Source organism: Microtus oregoni, unplaced genomic scaffold (genome assembly GCF_018167655.1).
Source record: "Microtus oregoni isolate MIOR12 unplaced genomic scaffold, Mior012 000099F_ref0000060, whole genome shotgun sequence".
In the NCBI taxonomy this organism is placed as follows: domain Eukaryota; kingdom Metazoa; phylum Chordata; class Mammalia; order Rodentia; family Cricetidae; genus Microtus; species Microtus oregoni.
The window spans coordinates 3,486,026-3,508,903 of NW_024544712.1; the positions used below are offsets into that span (position 1 = coordinate 3,486,026).

A 22,878-nucleotide genomic window follows, 5' to 3' on the forward strand; every position below is an offset into this window, starting at 1 on the left:
TCATAGCAGCAAAGTAGTGCCCAGGCACACCAGGAAAGACTGGCTGCAAAAGGAGTTCACATCCCTGCTATCCCTGATTCTCTGTTTGCATGATCTCAAACCTGCAAGCTTAAAAGATCTGAGGCACTCTTCTCAGATGCTCATTTTGAAATCAAACTGAGATAGGCCCAGTTTTTCCTCCAGACCTTTTCGTTGATCCCTCTGTAAGCTTTCTCCTTGGTTAATGTCAAGCCACGAAGACTTTTGAGATCTTCTCACTTAACTGTTTTTTGTTTGCTTGTTTGTGTGTTTGTTTGTTTTAACTAGCTGGCATGTTCACCGTCCCGCGTGGACATGTCTTTCCAAACAGACAGGGATATAAGCCTCCCACCAAGAAGCTGTACTTTCCATTCTGTGTTAATGCCAGGCGTGAGAGGAATCTGCAGCCTGTGGCTTTGGCAAAGCAGGTGGCTGACTTCAGAGCCCCCACAGAAAGGCAGAACGTGTGAACAGGGCCTTACCTTTGGGGATGGTGATCTGACAGCCCAGGTCACTGTCCTGTTGCAGCTGAGAATAAGCCACTTCCTGCAGCCGTGCCCGCTCCAGCTCCAAGAGGCTCTGGATGGGGACTGACCTCAGGCGCACACTGCGGCCAGACATGCTGTTCCAGGTGAAGTCACCCTGCAGACCGAGGGAAAACATGAAGCGTTACACAGTTCCCTCATTTGTCACAGACTTCCTTCTCTCTTAGACAGTGACAAAGGCAAACACATTTCACATTTGTGTTCTACAGCTGGTTCTCTTGTCCCCAAACCAAGTTCTGTCTTAGCTTAGCATGAATTTTCTTAGTTGGTTGCAAAAATCCAATTCGCTAAAATGACTCCTGGGTCAAAAACTCTCGTCTGAAGAAAACCACGAGGAAAGAGGTCACAAGGGGGCTATTTTTTTCTTATAGGTATATATAGAAACTGATTTTTTGTGTGTATTTTCATAACAGGTAAAACTGCTTGTCCTTGCTACCATGTGTGGCTCATATAGGGGACAAATGTGTTTTGAGAGAGAACTGTGTATCATTGTTTGTACCGTGTGTTTTTTAGTCCCTCTACCAACTCACTTTTACTTTATCAATAACATAATGGCAGCATTGAATAAATGATATTGCTAAATTATCCTATATAACAATATAATTTCTACTTAGTATCCAGTGGAATCTACTTCAGCAGTCCCCATGGATTTTAAAATATATAGATGCCCAAGACTTTTATTTTAAACTTTCAGTATTGCCATATATATCCTCTTGTATGATTTGAATAATTTCTAAATTTCTTTTCCTACCTAGCACAATTTAGATAATGTATAAATCATTGTTACAATAATGTATCATTTAGAAAATCATGGCAAAAGAGAAAGATTTGTACATGTTCAGTACAAATGTAAGATTTTCATTTTAAAAAATATTTACTGCATGGTCAATTCTATCTGTGGATGAAGGTCCCCCAAACACAGTACTGGGCATTATTTCAACATTGAACACTTATGTAATATATGCTTAAGGAACATTATATCACTACGGTAATATAATACCAACAATTATAATATGGTACTGGTACAGGAGATGAATATATATCTCTTTACATATAGGTTGAATAAGTTTCACAAAATTCTAAGGAACAAGCTAAAAGTATATGACTTTAAAGTCTATGGCAAAATAGTGACCACCATTTCTACTTACAGCACTTTCATGAACCATGTTTTTTTAACAAAATAAGTACAAACAGATGATAAGTAATGATTCAACTTTATAGAGACATTTGATTCTAATGTGCTCTACACCAGTAAATCTAGGCATGTTTTCCTACAACTGTAAGGGCACATTTTGTGTGTACTTACACACCTCTGCTGTCTGAGGAGAGTGGTGCCTCCTAAGCACACCGGATATTGGGAGAATGTGATGACCCATGAAAAAAACTACTTCCCACTTCCCACTCCTCTGAAACTCACCATCCCTTGCTTCCGAAGAGGTTATTCTCAAATCATAGATAATAAACACAGTGCCATGGATTCAAAGAGGCAGCATTTCCTCCACAACCAAGAGGGCATTTTGTTGGTAGTAGTGGTTTTGACTTTTATGAAGAACGTCCAGTGGCTAGTAAGCACTCACATGTTCTCAGCAGGTTTTGGGAGGGTGATGTGGGGAGAAGAATAAAGTGGCAAATATACCCCCAAGAGAGTAGGCTACTGACATACCCGGTCAATTGATGAATAGTACAAGGCCAGTATATTCTTTTCTTTCCTCTGTCTATTGGAACATGCTCAATTTTAGGCAGTTAAGATCTGGGGACTCAGGTTTTGGTTGTGCCCCTCACTCACATCCACAGAGGTGTTATGTTGTCTGTGAGTTGCATTTTCCCCAGATGAGAAATCTTAGATGAGTTTGTGAGATTAAATTTTGCTTCACAATTGTTTGCTGGCATGTACGCATGCGTGTGTGTACAGACACAAGTGTGTCAAAGAATACATGTGGAAGTCAGAGGGCAACTTATGACGATTAGTTTTTTTCTTCTATTCTGGGGATCCTTATGTTGAACTCATGTTCCTGAGACAGTATTAAGTACATTTACTCCCTGAGCCATAGTGCTGGCCTATGTTTGTGCCTTTTAGATATGAGGTTTGGATAGCTAAGGAAACTGGTTTTGATCTAAGTGTCAAAATGAAACTACAGACCCTTTTTTAAAAAGTATTTAAAAATGTGACCTGTAAAGGACTCAAGTACCAATTAGCTGAGATTGGCAAACCCTTTCTGTCAATGGTCAGACAGTAAATATTTCATGTTCTGTAGGCCATCTTGATCTTGTCTCAACAACTTAACTGCCTCTCGGGTATTTGAGTAGCCATAGATAATTTAGAAAAGAATGCATTGCAGCATATTTCCATAAAACTTGTTTACAAAATTAGATATGCAGGCTGCATTTGACTGGTGGCCTACATACAGTCTCCCAATCTCTGAACTATAGTTTCAAATGAAATTCACTGATCCCTGCGATCATATTTTGTTTTTATTTACTCTATCCTCCTGGTAAATTCAAACAATATTCAGAAGCATGTACTATATGGTAAGCACTGTAGTAGGCTTGAGTTTATTTAGGTGGCTGCACAGTCTTTGTCTTCAAAGAGTTAACTTTCATGTAGGAAGAACACAGTCTAGAAAGTACACAGATTGTGGTGTTAGAAATAAGCATCACATAGCACATCAAATGCAATGGGTGCCTGAGGACAGAGCTGTACCATCTGTCTGCAGATCAAAGAAGGATTTGTAGATAAGGTAATGTTTTGATGGAGACTTGAAAGTTGACTAAGAGGGATAGGGGTTTTTTACAGCAGAAAGTCAAATTTGAAGCAAACACTAGTTGCGAAGGTAATGAGTTTGAAGACACAAGCTTATTACAGGCATCTGGAAGAATGGAAATAGCAGTGGGTAAAGGCCAGCAGAAGACAGGGTGTAAAAATTCTCTGAAGCCTTCTGTGTGAGCAATGCATAGTAGATTCATTTTGTTTTTCTGAACACGTAAATGCCAGTATATCAGCAACACTGACTAGAGAGGAATACAACCAGATTTGCAAAGGAAAGGATGGTGCTAAGAAATTTCTTAAAGAAACCAAGGAGAGAACAAGTCAAAGATGAAGAGATAAGAAATGCAGAGATGTTGGGCATCAGGGCATGACGGTGCATACATGTGAGCTTAAAACTGGAAACATAGAGTCTAGAGGATCTTGAGTTTGAGGACAGCTTGGGCTATGTATATATTATCCTCAAAAGCCAAACACACGTATAGAGAGGGGGAGGGAGGGGGAGTAAGAAAGAGAGAGAAAGAGAGAGAGAGAAATATCAAATTAGGCATTTTGATTCAAACTTGAAAAGACATTTTAATGAGCCAAATAGAATTGTTAGTATACAAGTATAAAAGATAAAAGTGATTATATGTGATCCAGGAAGACTTCATCTGTGGTACCCATGCCTACTCATCAGATCTCATGGAAAAAATAAGACATAAGCACAAAACTCAGTGATAGCACAAAATTACAAAATCATTCCCAGAACGATTGAATGAAAAGGAGATGTGTGTGTGTGTGTGTGTGTGTGTGTGTGTATGTGTGTGTGTATGTGTACGTGTGTGGCACATGTGTGTGTTTCACTTGTATGTGTATTTGATACCAGGAGGGACACTACAAATTATCTCCTAAAGCACAAAACACTTTGCCATAGTAAATGTCTATCTGATTCAAAATACTAATAGTTCAGAGGGTGAGTAACCCTGACAGAGTATACATTAGGCCTGCTGTTAAACTTAAATTACAGAGAATCCTCTTAAAATGATGGTGTCAGGAAATCCTAACAATCATTTATACATTTTGTTTATCACCAGAGGCACAAACTATATATTTTATGCATCTTATGTAGGACTCTGTATATTATGAACGTAAGTAAAACCTTAGGACCTATTTTTGAACCAGCCTCAAGAAATGCAAATGCCACAAACCAATTTATAAAAGGCAAACAAAAGTCTCAATAAAATAGAATTTTGATTAACTGGAGAGCAACTCACCAACAGCTTTAACTAGAGAGATATCTTTTTCATCAGAAGTGTATGTATCAACATTTAGGCAAAAAGAATCAAAAGGCAAACCCCAAACCCAATATTTATGTTTTATTCAGAAAGGTCGTTCTTCTGAGCCAGTCTGTGTGCCTTTACAAACAGACTTGATTTTTCCATGAAATAATATTGATTGAAATAATTTTGGTTTGAGCCTCCACCACACTGTTTTGTTGTGTGTTTGGGTTTGGACTCTAAATTGGAGTATATCTCTTTAACCACACCCTAGAATAAACTGTCCAGACCAAGAAGGCCAGAAAAGGATTGGTGTAGGCCTGCTCAAAATATTTTCTGTGGACCCAGTATTTCAGAATCAGCGGGGGCAGATTTTCACTATCAAATTTGCACATTCTTTAGCTTTAAGGCAGGCTTCAAAATTTAAGGTACCAAGCCTCATGGCCAACTATATATGAACTTTATGATAAGACTCTGAACATCCTTGAGCCTCATCTTTCTCAACAGTGCATGAGGAAAGAGGAAGAATTAACTCTCAGGCATGTGTGGATCACACAAGACAATGTAAATGAACTTCTTGTGGAGGGCTTATTAGCTCCTGACAGGCTGTGAATAAGTGGTAATTTAAGTTATAATTAATATTAATCATCACTCTAAATTTGCATCTCCACCTGAAGCCTGGCAATTTTAGTGATATGAAAATCTCTTAAAAGAAACGTGTGCTGAATTTCTGAATAAGTAGTTCCACTATTTGTTGGAGTGGCTTTCTGTTTTCTAGGTGCCGGTTGAATCGTGGGTTCTTGAAGCCAGGAAGCCCAAGGTAAGCTTAGGAACTAAAGAATGGTCTGCCATTTAGATCACATATGTCACGAGTAAATCTTTTCCATTTTTCCTAAGGTGGTCAGTGTTGTGTAATAAGCATTAGCAAAGGCGCTCTTCCCGGGTAATCACAATGCAGCACTGAAGCATAGCATAAGTTGAAATACCAAGCCCAATAACCAAACGCTTTCTGAAAAGGTCTGTCTTGATCTTTATAACTTCAAAATAAACACACCACAATGACAGGAAACCTCCTTCTTTGTGCGCACCTGGGGAAAGCTGAGAGCGTTTGTATGACTGTTACACCCCTGGCTGGACTCACCGAAGAGACTGCTCTTTTATGTACTCACCAGGAAATCATTTTTCAATTGTCTTCCCTGACTCTAGTTACTCCTCAACACACTGTTCGTTATGGGGCTTTAATACCTCTACTATGTCACACACTTTTCAAAATGCATTGAGACCGGACTTTTTAATAAAAATGTCCTATTTTATCTTGAGCAGGAATTTCAGAAAATTAGAAACAGTTTGTAAAAACAGTAGCATACTTTGAACTTTTGCCTTCATTTATTACGGTTACTTGAGAAGTGTCCAAGTCCAAACACACAACAAACCTGTTGCTTCAGCAAGCACAATCTGGGGGAATTCTATAGGCCAGGAACTCTTCGAGGTACTTAAGATTCATTAGTGAACAAAAGAGACAGCTGATAAACACGTACAATGACTGAGTAACTCACAGGAAGTTACAAGATGATAAGCACTAGACAAGCAGGCAGGGCAGGGCAGAGGAAGGAGGATTACTGTGGGAGCTTTTTGGACATCTTGACTGGGAACACCGGATTTGAGAAGGTGCTTATGGAGATGGTAAAATAACCAGGCAGAATTCAGGAGCCCAACATCCCATTGGTTGACATGGATTAGTTGCTAAAAGCAATACCTTCCTAGACTTGGGTCCCAGTTTTACTGCTTGCCAGTCATGTGGGTTCTTAGCAAACAACTTGCACGCCCTGTCCTTCACTTTTCTCACCTGTAAAATGGGAATACTAAGTATTTTGCTTGTAATAAGTTGACTAGGCAGGAATTAGCAAGCTGCTGCCCATGAGTCAAATCTGAAAGGTTTCCTGGAGCACAGCTGCCTTCACTCACTCAGGGATGGCCTAGGCCAATGTCCAGGCTTCTCTGGTAGGTCTGAACAGCTTGTAATAGAGACTGCTAGGTGCACAGAGCTGATTAATTTTATTTCCTAGCCCTTCCAGAAGACATTTGCTGACCACTGCATCAGTTTATATGTATTAAGGTAGTTTATGTTTAGAATTAACCCATCTGAGCAACATTTTCTAACTCCAAGACTGTACACAATATTGTACAACTATTCTTTGGAATATATCCCAAAGAGCCCGTAAAGAAATCATACAAGATGGTTATAGCTGAGATACTGGAAACATATAAACGGTAGGGCGAAATACAAGGGCCTTTCTAGGGCCATCAGCTGGTGAGATAGGTCAGTGGGAAAAGGCACTTGTTGCAAGCCTGAAGACGACCTCAGTCATTCTGAACCCGCATGGTATAAGAAGAGGACCAACTCCAACTGCATGTCTTCATACCTCCATGGGCATGCCATGCCATGTACAAGAACACATGTGTGCACACATATATAAATAAATATGTGAAAAAGTTAAAAGAAATGGTCGTGTGTGGATTAGTGATAAACCCAAGAGAAAGAAACAAGCATTGTCAAACCTGGAACTGCACTAACCACCATCTGGGAAAAATAAATGTCATGTACATATTTTCTTGCAGGAAAAGCCTTGCTAATGGCTAGCACAGAGGGGATACATTGACATATTCAATGCCCTTAAGCAAAAAGATGTCAGACCGAAAGGCCATTTTCACTTCTGAATCTCTCCAGTTGAGCTGTGAACTTGTCTAGTACCCATAAATTCGATTCTTAGTTTTAAAAGCTTTGCTCAAATGACGGAAGCAAAATAGCCTGCATGGAACACAGGCTGTAGAAATAGCATTAACCTGCATGGATTAGAAATATCTCACAACAGGGGTAACCTTCAACAGTTCTTCTTGCCTTTTCATAATTGAATCAGTTGGAACAATTGACCCTTAGCAATGAAATAGGCCTTGAAAATTCTGCTCACAGTATAGATGGTTGATTGGCTATGAAGTTCTTTATGTTATCTCACACAATGGTTGCAACATCCTTGGGGGGGCAGTGGCACAATTATCCTTGTCTTTGTAGATGGAGAAACTGAGGCACAAACCTTATATAACTTCCCCAGATCATAAAATGAATAAATATCAGAGTTAGGATTTGAAGCCAGGTTTCAGGATGTATAATTTAGTCTGATAACCACTACTATACATGCGTGCAATCATCTCTCAGAAGAAACCAGCCCAAATCCCTCACCTCATAAATAAGTAAATCAACAACTATTAGTAAAGTTACTCTTACAGCAGGAAAGTAGGGCCCTGAACACTGGAGTTAAGCTGTCCTTCTTTCTACCACCAAGCCATGTCAATAGCAGATTCTTCTGTTTGTTTTGTTTTCAAGACAGGATTTTCTCTGTGTAGCCCTGGCTGTCCTGGAACTAGCTCTTGTAGACCAGGCTGGCCTGGAACTCACAGAGATCCGCTTGCCTCTGCCTCCTGAGTGCTGGGACTACTGGTGTTCACCACCACTGGCTGGCTAGATTATTTATACTTAGCTAACCCAGACAGTGTTTCCAAATCCAGTAGCTTAAGATCTCCCTTTTTGATTAAGTAACATGCCGATTTAGCATTAGCCTTATTTCCTGTATAAATTGTTCTCTGAAGTCTGTATCTGTCTTTGCCTCAACAGGTAAGATGCTGCAGTACATGCAAGAAAGTTGAAAGTAGAAGGTAACACCTCTGGCTGGGAGACCTCCAACCAACTGGTGCCTGAATCTTAGAGCAATCACACTAATGATGCTGCACCCGTTAATTGCAGAGCCCTCCTTCCTGCTGCAGTTCGCATATTTCCCGCTGCTTCAGCATCATCAATCAGTCTGGAAACGAGCTGTGCTCATAAATCTCTATCGGCGCAAAGCAGCTTTTAGCAGCCACACATCCCACATGCTGATCATTCACTTTTCTTCCCAAATCACAAGCTAGGAATGACAGAATTGCTATCTTATCATAATCATCTTCTGCAAAAGAAATAAGAGTATAGATATATAGATTTGGTGCTTACCCATGAATCCTATTCTTGGCGTCTGTCCTGTCCTCTCTAATCTAACCAAATTTAGCTTAGACAAGGAACTTGACTCTGTTTTATTACAAAAAAAATAACTTTTTTGTGAAAAAAAATGAATCTTCAGACAGAAGATCTTATCAAGTGTGAGAGAAACCACCCAGCTGGCCCTCTAATGACTCCGGGATACATTTGTTACTAGATATATCCTCTACCCCATGAATCTTGGAAGAAAAAAAAATCTTTTTACCAGATCAGTGAGAAGTTTTGCTCCTTTTGAACACAGAAAGGTTGTGTCACTGAGTATGTAAGGAGATTAAGAGAAAAGTAAGGAGGGAGGGAGGGAGAGGGAGAGAGGGGGAGCATGCTTGCTGGGGAGGAAGTGGGAGGGCAGGACAAAAAGAGAAATTGAAACTGGATTTCTCCGCTTTGTATTTTAATAAGACTGTTTTGAAGAAAATACTGGAATTAATAGAGGATTCCACTTTAATAATACCCTGTCCATAGGAAACTACAAATGGTAATTGAATCATACTGCAAAGTGTCGTTATTAGGAAGTCATCAAAGAAAGCTGAATGCCTCTGGGAAACCCCCAAGAGCATGATAAAGCACAATACAGCCCATAGGATGCCTTCTCAGCTTAGAAAAACTTCTCAGTTGTTAAACTGTAGTCTAAAACCCCAACTTTTTCACAAGTGTTAAAAACCAGAACAGATTTATTCTCCTTTATAATGAAGCATAACACATACTTCTTTGTTTTATTCTTTGTGGAAACAAAACTCCTTGAGAAGTTGTTCACTTTCTGAGCAGAGGGGGTGCAGGTCCAAGTAACTGTACCCAACTGACTATGATTAAAAAGGTACGGGAGCAGGGAAAGGTGAAGTGTAAAATCCATGGAGGGCAGAGAAAAAATAAAAAAAAAAACTAAAACATATCTTTTGCATATATACATATAACAACAATCAATTTTAGAAGAGGCCATAAATATAAAAGAGATTATGCAAAGGTATAGGGAGTGTCGGGAGAGAGTAGGAAGGGGAAAATGTTGTAATTATATTATAATCTCAGAAAGAAAACAAAAAATTCCTGATCACTCAGTATCTTCATCTCAATGAATTCCACATGGCACCAAACCAAACACAGTTCAAAAAAGCATCTTTGTTAGCCTGCTGACATGACGTTGTAAATCTCTCATGGATTTCAAGTAAATTTCAACAAAACAATTGCAGCGGTTGTATTGGACTGAGCAATGATTTTAATGGATGATCCTTCTGACTCCAATGCAGGAATCAGTGTAATTTTACTGGAATTCTGTAATGTTAATCATGGAAGGCACACACAGTCTCTGTTGGTGTTATTTATTTAGCATGAGGAAAGAATTTAAAAAAATAAAATGTCACCTGGTATTCCTTATTAGAATGATTAAAGTTGAAGAGAAAACCAGGATAAAAGCTACCTGTTCTTGTACATACATCCACCTCCATCAACCTCAAATCTCAAATGTTGAAAGTGCCTTTAATTCTGGCTATATGTTTCACATAATGGTAGATAATCCTTCATAAATGTTAGATGCACATTTAAAGTTGTTTAGTATTATTACATCACGTGAAAATAATACATCTGTAATTTCATTTTTTATCATTAGTCACCTTATTTAATTAATTACTTAATTAGTCAGATTGTGCCATGCACTGTCCTAAGCATTTCATGGCCACTAAGTCATTTACTTGTGAAAGAAATTCTAAGCAGTAAGTTAATGATACTTTTATTTCCCATAATGGACATAAAAAGAATCTCTGACACATTAAGTAACTTGCCCAAGGATTCACAGCTCTTCAGTGATGCAGCTGTGATCCTAATCCCTATGGCGCTTACATATTAATTAGAAGACAAAGTCACTGTCTATAATCATCAACAGGAGAAGCTGTTTTATAAGTGTTCAATAAGAAATGGTGATTAAGTAAGATCCAGCATTTAATGTCAGAGTGATCTCTTAATCTATTATTATTATTATAGATTTATTTTTATTTTATATTTATGAATATTTGCATGAATGTATTTGTGTGCACCACATACATGCAGTGCCCGTGAAGGCCAAAAGGGGGATTATGACCCTCTGTAGCTAGAGTAATAAAGGCACTGACCACTATGCCTGTCTAATAGTGAAATCAGAAAAAGGCATTTTATTCAGTGTGGGTACATTGACAAGAGGGACAAAGCTACCCAACCCCATCCTCCAGCCAAGTCCACATTCATAGCTCTAACAAAAAGTTATTTTTAAATATGTGTATTGTCATGTCAGTGAATATGCCATAAGAAAGTAACTACTTCTTGAAGTGAATAATCTCATTATCAAGAAACAATATCTTGTAAAATCAAAGTTTATGGGTTGAACAAAATCAAGCTTTCAAAGGAAATACAAAAATGATGGGAAAGTTGGGTATTTGGCATTTTGGGATAATACAAAAGGTGAAGATAAGGAGTCCTCTTTAAAGTTTAAATATCACCACTTTGAGTAGAACCAGTAAAAGGTCTAAAAGCCTCCAACCAGCCTTGTAACTGAAAATCAGAAAAAAAGGTAAAAAGTTTTGATTTGTGGGAATTTTGCTAATCAGAAAAATATGCTGCAAACACAACAGTCTTCTTCCACGTAGTCCTTCATTGTCAACAGTGTCAATAACAATATACAGCCTTGGAGTCCATGCATTAGCACTCATACTGCCTTCTAGGCTTTGCTTCTGTTTATACAATTGGTGACATTTTACACATTCATGACAAAACATTGTAAGAACCACTTTCTCAAGCTTCTTGAGTAGGCTTCTGTTCATGCCAGTCTTTGACTTAAACTAAATTTTTCATCATGACAGCTAAGAAAATGTGTGTTGACTTAAAAAGAATTCAAAACAACAAATCATCATGATAGTAGAAATTAACTGAGCATAAATACAAGACGGCAATTGATTGTATCAAACATTTCCTAACACAATTCCATTTGACAGAAGAGGCAATGGAAATCCAAATACAATGGCTGCTCACAAAAATCTGTAGCCTATAATCCATGAGAATTCCATTAGACTTCATGTCCTAGTCTTACTTGTGGTTAATAATCATATGAGTGGGCTCTAGCCAGTGGAATATTGGAAAAAATGTCTGGGACAGACTTTATTTTCAGTCCTAGTTCCTAAAACCCTGGGCAATCCTCAAAGGCATGCATGGTACTCATAGGTATGGGCCATACCTCACAGAATGTTTGCTTGCTGTACTTCTTTGTCCTTCATTCCTCATTGGTCTTGAAATTTTCTTTAACTACCCAGATATGGTAGAAGGTGGTGCTGTGACAAGTCTGAGTCTAAGGTATAAGAATTCCCAACAAGTACCTTTCCTTTCTTAGGGCCCTTAAGTCTCCATAACATAAATCTAACTACTGTGTTGGAGAGAACACATCAAAAACAGCAAAAACTTGCTTGTCCCAATGTCTTAACTAAACCCAACCCTAACTAATCTTCCAGATGAATGAAGTCTTCTAGTGAACACTGTCAAGTACCGAAGAACTATCATGTTGAACTCAACTCTTGGTACAGTACCAGTGGTGGATGCTTTAATCTGCTAAAGTTCGGAGTGGTTTGTTTTTTTTTTCATATTCCTACATCACCAAATCAGTAATAGCCTGTGTTGAAAATGGAAGAGTCTGTCTGTGCCTTTAAATCTTTTTGTCCCACTAATCATGATTACCTTTAGAACTGAAATGAGGAATAAATTTTCAATGAGAGATCTGGATATGTGTCTGATGGATCTAACTACTACTCATGCTGTTCTTTGTCCTCATAAATAACAGGCTTTTCTAATCTGAGTCTGCAGTAGCCCTTCCCCATATATCTTCCCCATGGGACTACGATGTAGCTCATTCCATCTCTTTTAGTATTTCCTTGGAAAGAGAGGTAAGTAGATAGTAAAATAGAAAGTGATCTTTATGCATTGCTTTCCAGAGCATGTGGGAAATCCTTCAGTGACAGAGCAGATAAATGTATTTTGGCATCCTTCAAGATTTAAACAAAATAAATTCAATTTTTAGAAATAGATAATGCTTTTATTTTTCAGAACTAGAACTGAATCCCAAATTGGTGTGATGAAATTTCATTTAGATTACACCAATTATATCTTTTGTTGGTCTGCAAAACCTCCTTTGACAGGCAACATTCAGTTGCCACTTACTTCTGAATTATTTTAAGACTATACCTAAAACTATAAATTGTGAAGGATATTTCCATTTATCTATTCCTTTAACGAGCTCAGTGAAAATGAGGCGTCTTTTTGGTTAATCCTCCGGATTGCTGAGAATGTCCAGAGGCTTTGTGACCAGCAAAAGGTCCGGAAGACTCTGCTTTCTCTCACTGTTGACACTTGCTTCTTAAACTGTACCTGCTTGTCCTCTCCTCATTCCAGGCACCCTGACTTTGACCCTATTTCTAGTATCCTCCAGTGACTCTTGTGACTTATCTACAGGAAGAATAATGGTTAGCTGTTTCAGATAAAATATGCCATTAAAGTAAACCATTAGGTAGCTGGAACACTACTTAAGAACATGAATCTGAAAGTCAAAAGCACAATAAAAAGGCACAAAGTTTAGTGAATGTTTACCACCGCCATGAATATTTTACCTTCTAGACAGTGATCAAACAGGCAAAACAAGGGGGAGATTTCTTCTTTTTTTCCCCCGACAAGATCTCCTGAATATATTGGGAGCATGGGGACCATGGAAGAGGTTGATGGGGAGGAGAGAGGAAGGGCGGGTAGCAGAGAAAAATGTATAGCTCAATAAAATCAATAAAAAATGAAAAAAAGGCTTTTTTCAAGTAAATATTGGATCCTAGAAGGTCAGAGTGGCTTGTTATATTGCTTCATTTAATTTTTTTTCAAATGAGAAATTTTATATTTTCAAGAAGAAAAAAAAATTATTTATTTTTAGTCAAAGGCTAATAGTTAACTTATTAAAACCCTTCTTGGCAGAGCAACGATGCAGCTATCTTTCTAGACTTCAGAGAAGTCTAGCTTTTTTTTTTGAGGCAGGGTTTCGCTGTGGCTTTGGAGCCTGTCCTGGAACTAGCTCTTGCAGAACAGGCTGGCCTCGAACTCACAGAGATCTGTCTGCCTCTGTCTCCCGAGTGCTGGGATTAAAGGTGTGCGCCACCGCCTGGCTTTTGAAGTCTAGCTTTTTAAAATTCTTACTTACTCATTTTATGTGGAAGGGTGTTTTGTCTGCATGTATGTCTGTGCACTTTGTGTGTGCCTGCTGCCCACAGAGGCCAGAAGAGGGCATCCGACCACCTAGAACTGGAGTGACAGATGATTGTGAGCCATCACGTGGGTGCTGGGAATGGAAAACAGGCCCTTTTGATGCTCTTTACCACTGAGCCATCACTTTACCCCCAAAGGCTAGCTTTAAGAATGCTCTCAAAAGAAATTCCTAAAGCAAAATTTTAAAAAGTTGAAGCAAAAATAGTGACACATTTTCAAAGGGAATAAGAAATTCACATTTTGCCTTATGAACCTGAGAGGGTATTCCTAAATAAGGTCAATGCCTCCTGGTTTTCACAGAAAAATTTGGATGTGACAACATTCATTCTGATAACATAAAAAAAGGCATTTCTTCTATAGCTGCTCTTTCTGATCCCTATTTCCATAACAAACACCTGAATCTAAGATTGGATTCTACAGGATACTCGGGATGATGCCGATCAATGAAGGACACTCATTATGAATATGATATCATATGACCTCTCTCCACAGAGCAGAGTACAGGGTACTTATTCCAATATGGGCAGATTCACTGAACAATGAATAAGTTTGGAAAAAGACTAAGAGATACAAAGATGCTGAAATTATGTTCCTTTAAACTTAAGAACCCAGTGACCAAAACAGATATTTACCAATCAGCGTGCAATTAAACAAGCCTTAAGCATAGCTGAATATCATATCTTGGAGACAAAACTTCACCCTGAAAATTCATAAGTGAAACAAAACAGGCTAAACAAACAAACAAACAAACAAAAAGGCCACTGAAGTAGATTCTTTCCCATCCTTTATTTTTAGTGGTACATTTGATGGCATTTTTGCCTTTACTGCTTCACAAAAAGCCTCCTCCTGTACTAAGAAGTAAACAACTTCTTCAAATTTACAGAAGATTTAATGAAGCACTAAATCAATGAATTAATTACAGGTATCACCAGAAATACAAATTTCTATCGGTTCGAATTTGTTGCCTAAATGTGATCTATTGACAACACATCTCTTAATTTTGGTTTAAAATCATTGATCTTATTAAATGCTCTTAATTAAGTTACAGCCAGAATAAACAGTAACACTTTATTTAAAGTAAAAAAAAGCAACATTTGTAGTCGAAAGCTGGCAGTTAATTTATCTAAACTTCCACTTGTAGAGCAATTGACCAAGGGAACTTAAAAAAAAACCTAACTTTTTAACTTTTTATTGATACTTTGGGATTTTCACATCGTGCACCCCCAATCTCACTCATTCCCTTGTCCTTACACATCTGTCCTTCACCCTTGTAACCTCTTTCCCAATAGAAAAATAAAAAAATAAAATAAAGTTAAAAAGAACAAAAATATCAAACAAAACACTCTACCAAGCAGTCTGGGCCTCGGTGATAACTGAGTTGGTTAACCCAGGTTTCTGCCTGCCCCCCATTTCCGTGAGGAACACAACCAGCTCTCCTGCACCCTTGTCATTAGGGCCATTTCTCCCGTGGTGCCCCAGTAAGGGGTGGGTCAAGGGAGTATTTTTTTTAATTTATTAATTAATTTAGTTCTTTGACAGTTTCAAAAATGTTTGTAATATTATAATGCATTGCTTTCTTCTTCCCATCCTCGTTTATCTCCCTTTAACTGCTATCAACAGCCATCTCCTCTTTACCCGTCCCTTTCCTAGAATCATGCCTTTCAGTTGTCCGTTTGGTTTAATTAAGGCCATCTGTGTGACCACTGGATAGGAATTATCCTTTGGAAGCTGATGGGGTCACTGGTAGGTGCACCACTGAAGGCAGTAACTTCCCCTCTCCCCAAATCTATCCATAGGAAATACTTCATCGGTGAGGGGAGGGCACCTTGAGTTTCTCCTTCATCCATGTTTGGTTGTTGATGGTCCCACTCCCATGTAAGTCCAGTGCATACATCCATAGTTATTAATAGCACATGATTGCATGTCTGTGTTTTGCCCAAGAATCACCTTTCACAGACATTCTCCCTATTGTTAGGCTCATGTCTCCGTGACGCTGTCCCATCCTTCCAAATATGGTGGCCTAGTAGAACTTTGAATTTTTATGGATATATTTGTTATACTTACTATCTGACAGCGTAGTTACTGGTTACTCATAGTTGACAAGCATCTGAGATTGGACTAGTAAAAATTATTAACTAAATTTAAATTTTTACTTAAACTTAGTTGCTTTTTAATCCAAATAAGTACAAGTAGCTCATGGCTACTGTGCTGGACAACATCAAATCAATCAGACTCCTTGGAATTGGGGATCAGGCAATAATAGGTATACAAGGCTTTCTTTTAATGGACAATCCAAGTTGAGAACCAGTGTAAAGGCTTGGATAATCACAATAACTATTGAAGGAAGTGAATTCCTTAAACCTTTCTGGGAGGTATAACTTATTTTCTAAATTTCACCAATTATTTGTTTTGAATTTAAGCTTCTCTTTGTCCAGCCTCTACGACTAACTTCTTGTACCCTTCCCCTCATGTGATGCGACATGTCCCTATGCATTCAGCGACTGATCTTGGCAAATTTCTCCCATGCTGTAGGCATAATAAGACTGACCTCACTTTGAAATTGAAAGCCAGAAACTCTTGCATCTCCTCCATAGGCAGCAGAAATAATTTAATGACACTACTAATTAAGACAAGTCCCTAAGCTTACATACCCATAATTTAAGTTTTTTTTCCACATATGCAGGATCGCTCTAGATCTCGACTATTTCTAGTGGTATCCATTAATCAATCATCTGCCATCTAATTTTCTCCTTTTAATTTCCTTTCTTTGTTTTTCAAAATGGTGCTGGGTTGGTTAAACGCAGGGCCTTGTACATACTGGCAAGTATTATACCACTGAGTATACTCCAGCCCTCATCTGCTCCCTCTGTGATTGCTACTTGACTATGGGACTCATTTGTAGAACATGTTGCAAGGAGGGCTCTGAGGTTCTAGTTTCCAGCTTTGAATTCCAACTCAGTCTTTCCTGATTCATCTATCATTCTAATGGCCAGTTACTTGCTACATAAAATGTAGATAAAAATAGAAACATGCACACAGTTTTTATGGTAAGTGAAAAGAACTGCATATTCTCCTCAGTCCAGATTTTTATCTCTCTCTCATATTACACAAAATAAATAAATATATGTAATTTTAAAATTTAAAATAATAGTAAGACTCAGAATCTAGAAATAAGAATAATGGTTGATATTTAGGCATGCCATCACTTTATTGACATACTGAAAATTCCAACTGTCACCCCTAACATTCCCCCATGATTACTACTGACTTGTGCATGTACACATTCTCTGCATTGTTATTTGATGTTTTCCTTGTCACCGATTCATCCATGGGTACATTTTTTTTTCATGTAAGGAACTGAAACATGACAAGCCATTAGTGCCATGAGAGTTTAAAGACAGCACGACTATTCATAGTATACAGCGAGGATTGCTCATCAGTGACTCATAGCAAGGATAAAATAAGTGGAGGGCTGTGTATACTCCCAGGGGATTGAGATTTCTGGGGAAACAACAAACATCTTGAGCACAGAGCATGTACCCACTGTTATCACTAGCCTTTACTGTGCACTCACAGCTTTCACCGCAAATCTATTTTACAAGGTGAAGTCTATTAACATTCTCTCTTTTATAGATGAAGAAATCAAGGCAAAGGAAGAACTAGTAACTTGTCCCCAGGCAGAATGTTTGAGACTTGGCTAGGATTCAGATGCCTTATCCCACTATTCTGTGTTGCCTTCTCATGTTTTTCTCTCCTACTCAAGACAGTTCTTGAGAATGACGGGAAGTGTGAGGGTAGCTCTATGTTCACCTTCAAATCTGTTTCCCTTGGCTTTCTTGTAAAGTCAAATTCTAGTTTGTGATTTACCTCTATCATCAGAAATATGTCTAACACATAGACAGAGGCATTGGAATGGCAACTGTTTTCCAGTTAACAAGCTCCAACCCTTGCCCTCTTCATCCCAAAGGCTTTTGTGGGGGGTTGTTGTTGTAAATCAAGCTTTATTGGAATACAAATAGACCACTCATGTATGTATTGTCTGTGGCTGTTTTCCCAATATAATTGCAGTGTTAGGTACACAATAAAGCTTGTCTGACTTGCAACCCTTTTGCTGACCTTTTACTGAAAAACAATCTAAAATCACCAGACATATGATAGAGGAGATGGATATTCACATTAGATGGCTTGTTTGACTCTTCTAAAAGCAAAAGAAACCCATCTTTTAAAATTTCTATGTTCATAAAAGCAAAAGGGCTAATAACATTAAAGACTTGGGTATTTCATATTAGGTCACTCATTAGTAATCATTAGCTTTCATGAGTGGTCACCTATGTTGAAGTGGAATTTTCAATGACACAGTTGCCTTTGAGTTATCAATGCTATTATAAATAACCCTAATAAACAGAATGTTCATCAAGCTCAACTTAGAAAGAATAATTTCATTGGCATATTTATTATTAGTGCTTTATCTCAGATAAACAGGCATTTGTTCATGTCTTCCATAAAAAAAATCATACAATATTCCCTACAGAGGAACATTACAAATGAAACAGAATGGAGCATCAAATAAACAAGCAAACAATACTTTCTAGAATGTAGTTATGTTTCCTTTAGATCCTATAAGAAATGAGTAAAAACATGGCCATGGGAATTCTACTTTGAATTAAAGAAGGTAAATTTGGTTTTTAGAAGATCTGAAATAATAGGTCTCAAACCTAGACACAACATATGTAGACAATTACCTGAGGTGTCTAATTTCGGGAGGAAAGTGGAGGGCGGGGGATATTGAAGTGTCAGCTCTTTACCCAGAAGAATCTAACACCATAGATACCACCTCCTATGTAAGCATCACGTGTGCTCCCAGTACTCAAATTTCATCTATTTGCTCAACTCTTCAAACACAGGAAAGTTGTTTGACTCTCTCAATCTGTGCCTTCTCTGCCTGGTCAGGATGGAGACTCACAAGGCCAGAAACAGTTCCTAGAAGCAAACAGCTTTTACATTTTGTGCCTTTGAAAATCTGTTGGTTGAAAGGTAGTTTGGAGGAGTACAGCAATTCTACATCTGGACAGAAAACTATTTGTCCCTGTTACATGGAAACAAGGCCAGCAGGGAATATTTGTATTGGGGACATTTGCTTCAAAGTAGCTAAAACCACTTCCAGTAAAAAATGAAAAAAAAAAAATCCTTGCTTCCCAGCTTCTCCTATTAAATGTCAAACATGTAAAAGGGGAAATTGAAAAGAAGAAAGCAATTTACAGAGTCACACCAAACACCAGGTAAGACATAAAAACAAACTGGCTGGTTTTTTCAGTTGCTGTTTTTTTTTCTGGGATTTTCCCCACAATATACTAGTTTTGAAATAATAAATTAAAATGTGTTTCACAGAGCTCCCTAAGCCCTTCTGTTTTGATATATAATGTATCCTCCGGGCAACAAAATATGTTGTATGTTAGATTTTAAAAAGCAAACTGTAGCAAAATAAGACAGGGACTTGATGAGTTGTAATTAAACTAATGAAAACAATTTCTTGAGGTAAAAAATTACACTTTTACGTTGTGCAATTTACTGTCTTGTTAAGCATATTTAAAGATATATGTGAGCAGCATCAATTCTGAAGCCCCTTCATCACCTTAGAGAGAAAGTTCATACCCATTATTAATCACTATTGATGGTTCTCTCACCCCAGTACTTGGAAAACATTAACATACTCACTATCATTTTGCACCTGCCTAATTTGGGCACTGAATATAGATGGAGTCCTACAATATGTTTGCCCCCTTTATGTCTGGTATCTTTCATAGAGCATAGTTTGAGACCTTTCGGTGTTGTACCATTCATCAGCCCCCAAACTGTTTCTTACAGTGAAATAACATAGACCATAGCTTGTTTATATGTTTGTTACTTGAGGAGTTTTTCAGCTGTTGCCACTGCTTGGCCATTATGAATAACACTATTGTGAATACTCCCAAACAACTTCTAGTGGAAGCATGGTTTTGATTAGCTTGGGATGTTTGATTATCTAAGAGTGGTATTGTTGGATCAAATAATAACTGTACATACACCCCAAAACAGAAAGGAGGAAACAAAACTTTAAACAGCATGACTCTAAACATCAAATATTAAAACTATATTTTCTACACCATTGCTTGAGATGTAGAGATCATCAATATTGAGAAAACCCATAACGTCTCTACTTCATGTGTATTGGCCCCTAGAGCTCTAGCCAAACTAAGAGAATAAACAAAATCTTTCGGCTTCCTTTTATTTTCATATACTAATGACCATGAATGACTTGCAATTTTAAAATATTTCTAGTGTCCACTTCTTTAAAACGTGAGCTACATGTTGGGTACACTAAAATAACAGGTAAGCAACTTTTACTTTAACACCAATAAGTTGGTATTAAATTTTATAGATTAAAATGCAGTTCAATTCTAGCTGAGCTATTATTCCCTATATTGCTGCAATAACCTTGTTTTGTTTACTCTCCTGCTCTTTGACTTTATTGCTCTTTGAATGAAGGCAGAACTTAATATTGCTTACAAGATAATCATTTCATAGAGTGACGCCTGATAGGAAGAGAGTCAAACAGTAAAGGTAATCACTGGATGTCTGCCTCTGTGGAATATCACCAATTTTAAGAGATGTCAAAAACCCAGTGAGACAAATAGTGTAGAAGATATCTATGGGTGGATTCTCATAACCTAGGAATCTAGGAATGTGTTACCTTGAACGGCAAAGGGGACTTGCATATGCTTACATTTGCAACCTTGAGATGTGGTGAATACACTAGATTATCCAGGTGAGCTCACACTAATCACATGAGTTCTTCACATAGGCTAACCTTTTCCAGCAAAACACAGAGGAGAAGATATGACTACTAAAGCAGGGTAAGACAGACATGATATTATTGGCTTTGAAGATGAATAAAGAGGTACAAGTCAGGGAATGGAGGCTACAGAAGCCACACACATTTTCTGGTTTTCTGGTGCCTCATCTTATGAAAGTTAGACCTCTAGTGGGAGAATAGGGTATCAGGTAAGCTACATGCCAACAAAACCAAAGGCATCGTTTTCCATTCAACAATAAAAATATGGTTTCTTCAGCCTTGAATACACATTATTATTTAAAGTGAAAGTGTTTGGACAACTGTTTATTAACTTCATATTATTATCAAGAGTAAAAGATTCTCTACAGTGACTGTCTTCCAGATACCACCTAATTCTGCTACTGAACACCATTTTCTACTACTTCTTCTTTCTATAAAGTCTATTGTGTGAAAAATATAGATAGACACAACCAAATGATGCTGTCTGTCTTTGGAACATTCGATAATGCTTTATTCTTACCATCTCCCCACACAATACAAACTGGATATCCCAAGAGCTCTGAGAACATTGTATTTGGAAATTTTTATACCCACATTTTCAAATAATTTTCTCTAATATGTGAGTATATTTTAACTCTTCAGTTTTTTAATAATAATAAGGATATATTACAACTAATAAAACAAACAATTTTGTATACTTATTTAATGCCAGACCAGGCTAAGTGCTTCATGTTAAAAATCTTAAGAATCCACAGGGATGACCCCAGCTAAGACTCCTATCAATAGTGGAGAGGGTGCTCAAACTGGCTTTCTCCTGTAATCAGATTGGTGAATACCCTAACTCTCATCATAGAGCCTTCATCCAGTAACTAATGGGACCAGATGCAGAGATCCACAACCAAGCACCAGGCCGAGCTCCAGGATTTCAATTGAAGAAAGGGAGGAGGGAATATGTGAGCAAGGGAGGACAAGATCATGATGGAGAAATCTACAGAGACAGCTGAAGCAAGCTCGTGAGAACTCATGAACTTTAGACTGACAGCTGTGGAGTCTCCATGGGACTGAACTAGGCCCCCTGCATGTGGGAGACAGTGGTGAAGCTTGGACTCTCTGAGGGGTCCCTGGCAGCAGGAACAGGATCTATTCCTGGTGCATGAGCTAGCTTATTGGAGCCCATTTCCTATGGTGGGATGCCATGTTCAGCCTTAATGCATTGGGGAGGGGTTTGGTCCTGTCCCAACTTAATGTGCCTGACTTTGTTGACTCCCCATGGAGGCCTGTACCATTTGGGAGGAGTGGATGAGGGTAGGCAGGGGTACACAGGCAGGGGTGGGAGGGAAAACTGTGCTTGGAATGTAAAATGAAATTAAAAAAATTAAAATTAAAAAACTCATACAGGCATCTTGGGATATATGTATTTAACAACAATTAATTTAATTTAAAAAAAGGTTATGGATTTGAAAGAGAGCAAGTAGTAGTATATGAGAGGGTTTGGAAAGATGAAAGGGAAAAGAAAAATGTAATTATAATCTCAAAAAATAAAAAAAAATATTTTCTAAAGGATCTCATTTACGGGCTGGACCTCAGGACCTGGGTTCAGTTACCAGCACCCACATGGTGGCTCACAACTACCAGTAACTCCAGGTCCAACACCATTTGCCATCCAAATGTAGACCCGGGAAACTTATGGTGCTCTACCCTTAGATGAATAGCTACAAGCAATTAACACTGCCCATAGAAGAAGCATTAGTTTTTCCAGGGATGAGCTCCCAACCCCGACTAGTTATCCAATATCAAGTGGTTGACCCTAAAATATATACATACAATCAACACTGAATTGATTCAGCAGGTTGTATTTATATGTTTATTTTTTATAAGTATATGTAACAACAGTGGTTAAAGGAGGGCATGAATATAAGACAGAGTGGGAAGCATGTATAGGAGGGGTAGAGGGAGGAGAGGGATGGGGAAATGATGTAATTATATTTAATATAATAAAAAGATGCCCCGGCATCTCAGATATACCGTTAGGATGTTCTGCCTTTTTAGGTCACCTGAGAACGGCACTAGTTCATTAGAGAATGTCAGAAAAGTCATGTAGAGAAGACAGTGATTTTCCTTAT

The 22,878-nt window shown here is 38.1% G+C and overlaps 1 protein-coding gene across 1 annotated transcript in view; it reads right to left on the bottom strand.

Moving 5' to 3' along the window:
- Nucleotides 1-22,878, bottom strand: part of LOC121443088 (rho GTPase-activating protein 6-like) — a 264,957-nt gene that overhangs the window by 92,204 nt on the left and 149,875 nt on the right. The window contains exon 2 of the mRNA XM_041644772.1: nucleotides 501-660. Within this exon, the coding sequence (XP_041500706.1) occupies nucleotides 501-660 (160 nt within the window). The remainder of the gene's footprint in view (nucleotides 1-500; nucleotides 661-22,878) is intronic.